The sequence below is a fragment of the Volvox carteri genome (genome assembly GCF_000143455.1).
Source record: "Volvox carteri f. nagariensis unplaced genomic scaffold VOLCAscaffold_35, whole genome shotgun sequence".
In the NCBI taxonomy this organism is placed as follows: domain Eukaryota; kingdom Viridiplantae; phylum Chlorophyta; class Chlorophyceae; order Chlamydomonadales; family Volvocaceae; genus Volvox; species Volvox carteri.
This window is the reverse complement of record NW_003307578.1, coordinates 201,614-207,139: the sequence shown is the minus strand read 5'-3', so window position 1 is coordinate 207,139 and position 5,526 is coordinate 201,614. Positions and strand designations below refer to the sequence as shown.

General features: G+C 49.9%; 1 protein-coding gene across 1 annotated transcript in view; it reads right to left on the bottom strand.

The window, feature by feature from the left end:
• Positions 1 to 4,256, bottom strand: part of VOLCADRAFT_93997 (uncharacterized protein) — a gene marked incomplete at both ends in the record, with an annotated part of 24,335 nt that extends 20,079 nt beyond the window's left edge. Inside the window, 3 exons of the mRNA XM_002953201.1 lie at positions 3,922 to 3,936; positions 4,026 to 4,120; positions 4,246 to 4,256. Coding sequence (XP_002953247.1) covers positions 3,922 to 3,936; positions 4,026 to 4,120; positions 4,246 to 4,256 — 121 coding nt within the window. The remainder of the gene's footprint in view (positions 1 to 3,921; positions 3,937 to 4,025; positions 4,121 to 4,245) is intronic.
• Between the last annotated feature and the right edge of the window lie 1,270 nt (positions 4,257 to 5,526).

The following is a 5,526-nucleotide window of genomic DNA, read 5'->3' as shown; positions in this document are numbered from 1 at the left end:
GCATCAAATTATGCGGTAAAGCGCGCGTTGAATTCCGCGGCTAATTGTACATTGAATTGTGCATCGAATTGCGCATTTAGAGCTGTGTGAATCGTGCTGTATGAAGCGCGTACGGCATTCATATGAAGCGCGCATCGAATTATGCGCCAAAGTGCGCGTCGAATTCCGCGGCTACTTGTGCGACAAAGCGCGCGCTGAATCCCGCGGCTAATTGTACATTGAATTGTGCATCGAATTGCGCATTTAGATCTGTGTGAATCGTGCTGTATGAAGCGCGTACGGCATTCATATGAAGCGCGCATCGAATTATGCGCCAAAGTGCGCGTCGAATTCCGCGGCTACTTGTACGTTGAATTGCGCGTCGAATTGCGTGTTTAGAGCTGTGCGAATCGCGCCGTATGAAGCGCGTACGGCATTCATTCCGACGCGGAAGCGCGTTTTGAAGCGCGCATCGAATTGTGGTCCTATATGTTTATATGTGCATATGAAGCATATGAAACATAGCATATGAAGCATACGAAGAAAAAAAAAAGAGCGCAAAAAATAGACGCGCGCGCGCCGGGGATTGAACCGGCGCGAGGTGGACAGATGGACAGACGGACTAGAGCGCGCTGTTCGCGCGAGAGGGCCGTAGCTCCGTCGCTGCGTGCGTTGCACGGCGCTTAAGGGCGTACGGCACAGCATAGCGCGTACGGCATAGCGCATACGACGCGTACGGCGTGTATGTCAAAACGTGTACACTGTGCAGTGTCATGCAGCCGCCGCTGTGCCGTCACCTGCGGGTCGGCACGTGCAGCTGCGTGCTGTGCAGTGTTACGCACCGGCGGAAGAAAATTAAGCTTGCGGAGTCTAGCACGCAAATTTAGCCGTACGCGCTATGCTATGCTACGCTATGCCGTACACGCTATGCTATGCTACGCTATGCCATACGCGCTATGCTATGCCGTACGCGCTATGCTATGCTATGCTATACTATGCCGTACGCGCTATGCTATGCTACGCTATGCCGTACGCGCTATGATATGCCGTACACGCTATGCTATGCTACGCTATGCCGTACGCGCTATGCTATGCTACGCTATGCCGTACGCGCTATGCTATGCCGTACGCGCTATGCTATGCTACGCTATGCCGTACGCGCTATGCTATGCTACGCTATGCCGTACGCGCTATGCTATGCTACGCTATGCCGTACGCGCTATGCTATGCTACGCTATGCCGTACGCGCTATGCTATGCCGTACGCGCTATGCTATGCTACGCTATGCTATGCCGTACGCGCTATGCTGTGCTACGCTATGCCGTACGCGCTATGATATGCCGTACACGCTATGCTATGCTACGCTATGCCGTACGCGCTATGCTATGCCGTACGCGCTATGCTATGCTACGCTATGCCGTACGCGCTATGCTATGCCGTACGCGCTATGCTATGCTACGCTATGCCGTACGCGCTATGATATGCTACGCTATGCCGTACGCGCTATGATATGCTACGCTATGCCGTACGCGCTATGCTATGCCGTACGCGCTATGCTATGCTACGGCATATGCTTGCAGATCGCATCTGGCATGTGCTTGCAGATCCCATATGCTTGCAGATCGCATATGCTTGCAGATCGTATATGCTTGCAGATCACATATGATTGCACATCGCATGTGGCATATGCTTGCAGATGAAGCATTTGCGCATATGAAACACATGTGCATATGTGCATATGAAGCATATGTGCATATGTGCATATGTGCATATGTGCATATGTGCATATGTGCATATGTGCTTCTGTGCATATGAAGCATATGTGCACATGTGCACATGAAGCATATGTGCATATGTGCATATGAAGCATATTGCATATGTGCATATGTCCATATGAAGCATACGAAGAAAAAAGAAAAAAAAGCGCGCAAAAAAAAGACGCGCGCGCACTGGGGATTGAACCGGCGACTTGGTGGACAGACGGACGCCGGATCGGCCTAAGGCCTCCGCTTTCCTACTTCGTAGGAGCTACGGCGACGGACGGCGATTCGGCCCAAGGCCTCCGCTAGACTACTACGTAGTCGCTACGGCTACTTTTGCTACGGCTACCATTGTACTAGAGCGCGCTGTTCGCGCGAGTGGGCCGTAGCTCCTGTGCTGGCTGATGGCTGATTCCTGCATTGCGCGGAATGACTATGCGCCATCTGCTTGCATATGCTTGCAGATCGCATAGGCTTGCATATCGCATATGCTTGCACATCGAACGTGGTATATGCTTGCAGATCGCATATGCTTGCAGATCGCATATGCTTGCACATCGAATGTGGCATATGCTTGCAAATCGCATATGCTTGCAGATCGCATATGCTTGCAGATCACATATGATTGCACCTCGCATGTGGCACATGCTTGCATATGAAGCATTTGTGCATATGAAGCATATGTGCATATGTGCATATGTGCATATGTGCATGTGTCGGCATATGCTTGCAAATCGCATATGCTTGCAGATCGCATATGCTTGCAGATCACATATGATTGCACATCGCATGTGGCACACGCTTGCATATGAAGCATTTGTGCATATGAAGCATATGTGCATATGTGCATATGTGCATATGTGCATATGTGCATATGTGCATATGTGCATATGCGCATATGTGCATATGTGCATATGCGCATATGTGCAGATGTGCAGATGTGCAGATGTGCAGATGAAGCATATGTGCATATGTGCAGATGAAGCATATGTGCATATGTGCATATGAAGCATATGAAGCATATGAAGCATACGAAGCATACGAAGAAAAAGAAAGAAAAAAAAGCGTATGCTTGCACATCGAATATGGCATATGCTTGCATATCGCATATGCTTGCAGATCGCATATGCTTGCAGATCGCATATGCTTGCAGATCGCATATGTTTGCACATCGAACGAGACAGATGCTTGCAGATCGCATCTGGCATATGCTTGCAGATCGCATATGCTTGCAGATTGCATATGCTTGCACATCGAATGTGGCATATGCTTGCAGATCGCATATGCTTGCAGATCGCATACGCTTGCAGATCACATATGATTGCACATCGCATGTGGCACATGCTTGCATATGAAGCATTTGTGCATATGAAGCATATGTGCATATATGTGCATATGTGCATGTGTCGGCATATGCTTGCAAATCGCATATGCTTGCAGATCGCATATGCTTGCAGATCACATATGATTGCACATCGCATGTGGCACATGCTTGCATATGAAGCATTTGTGCACATGAAGCATATGTGCATATGTGCATATGTGCATATGTGCATATGTGCAGACGTGCAGATGTAGCATATGAAGCATATGTGCATATGTGCATACGTGCATATGTGCATATGAAGCATATGAAGCATATGAAGCATATGAAGCATATGAAGCATACGAAGAAAAAAAAAGGAAAAAAAGCGCGCAAAAAAAAAAAGACGCGCGCGCGCTGGGGATTGAACTGGCGACTGGGTGGACAGAGGGACGGACAGCGAATCGGCCTAAGGCCTCCGCTCCCAAAGTAGCCGTAGCGACTACTAGAGCGCGCTACTAGAGCGCGCTGTTCGCGCGAGTGGGCCGTAGCTCCTGTGCTGGCTGATGGCTAATTCCTGCATTGCGCGGACCAGAAGCGCCGTGCTTGGTATATATGCAAATCAGCTGAGGACCTACGGGAGCGCGCTCCGTTCACGCATGAAGTCCACAACGACCAAACGCACGCGTTATGGAGCATGTAGTTGCATACTGTATGCGCAGTTGAATCGCACAGCCGGTAGTCGGCCAAGCCAACGCATCAAATGTGTACAAGGCGAGTTTATATTACAGACACTTCAAGACAGAGACACAAACGCAAACGCAAACGCATAACGAAGCACGGCTCGTGAGGAGCCCGGCTACAACGTCTAAGTCTTACCTCGAAGCGCGAGCACTGCACGAAGCGCAGAGACGCAAACACAAACACAAACGCAAAACGAAACACATCTAGTGTTGAACTCGATTGCAACGGCTAAGCCTTACCTCGAAGCGGGAGCACTGCACGAAGCAGGGCTCGTCGGAGTTGCGGTTGATGCCGAGCTCGTGGTGGCTTCAGGCGTGGTTGTTTCCTGGTGCAGCTGTTTCGCCGGCAGCGGAGAAGGCGGATCTATAGTGGCAAGGCGCCTGCGGTATAACGAACGCAGTGAATAGCGAGTAGCGACTACTGAATAGTAAACAGCGGGTGCAGCGAGGAGCAACTCACTTGGGTCCCATGTTGGCGAGAGGAATGTACAAGTTTCAGTAGGCAGAGGTCGTAATTGATAGATGACATGCAGAGGACATAATGCTATACATTCCAGGCAGGCCTGGGTTTAATAAATTTTACAGCGCACGTACGTTTGTGCAACCTTGAGGTGATGCAACTTTGTTCTCACGACCCGATCGGATTTCATTCGTCAGGTGTCACCGACCTTGGGCGAACCTTGGCGAAATGCGCATGCTTGTAATAGGACGACTATGACTCCCGCGAACATGCGCGGTTGAACGTGTGAGGTGGACACGTATACTAATTGAGCCGTTAAGAATATCAGCTCGTGAACGGCGGAGAAGGCGAAAGAAGCGAAAAGAAAGAGCAAAAAACTCGAAAGTATTTCGGCACAGTGACAAGGGGAATTGCGAGAATCGTCAAAGCTTAAAAGCGAAGAACGATGCTGTATGAAGCGCGTACTGCATTCATTCCGACGCGGAAGCGCGTTTTGAGGCGTGCATCAAATTATGCGATAAAGCGCGCGTTGAATTCCGGGGCTAATTGTACATTGAATTGTGCATCGAATTGCGCATTTAGAGCTGTGTGAATCGTACTGTATGAAGCGCGTACGGCATTCATATGAAGCGCGCATCGAAGTATGCGCTAAAGTGCGCGTCGAATTCCGCGGCTAATTGTACGTTGAATTGCGCGTCGAATTGCGTGGTTAGAGCTGTGCGAATCGCGCTGTATGAAGCGTGTACGGCATTCATTCCGACGCGGAAGCGCGTTTTGAAACGCGCATCAAATTATGCGATAAAGCGCGCGTTGAACTCCGCGGCTAATTGTACATTGAATTGTGCATCGAATTGCGCATTTAGAGCTAGGTGAATCGTGCTGTATGAAGCGCGTACGGCATTCATTCCGACGCGGAAGCGCGTTTTGAAGTGCGCATCGAATTGTGCAACAAAGCGCGCGTTGAATCCCGCGTCTGAATGTACGTTGAATTGCATATCGAATTGCGCGTTTAGAGCTATGCGAATCGCGCTGTATGAAGCGTGTACGGCATTCATTCCGACGCGGAAGCGCGTTTTGAAACGCGCATCAAATTATGCGCTAAAGCGCGCGTTGAATTCCGCGGCTAATTGTACATTGAATTGTGCATCGAATTGCGCATTTCGAGCTAGGCGAATCGTGCTGTATGAAGCGCGTACGGCATTCATTCCGACGCGGAAGCGCGTTTTGAAGCGCGCATCGAATTGTGCAACAAAGCGCGCGTTGAATCCCGCGGCTGATTGA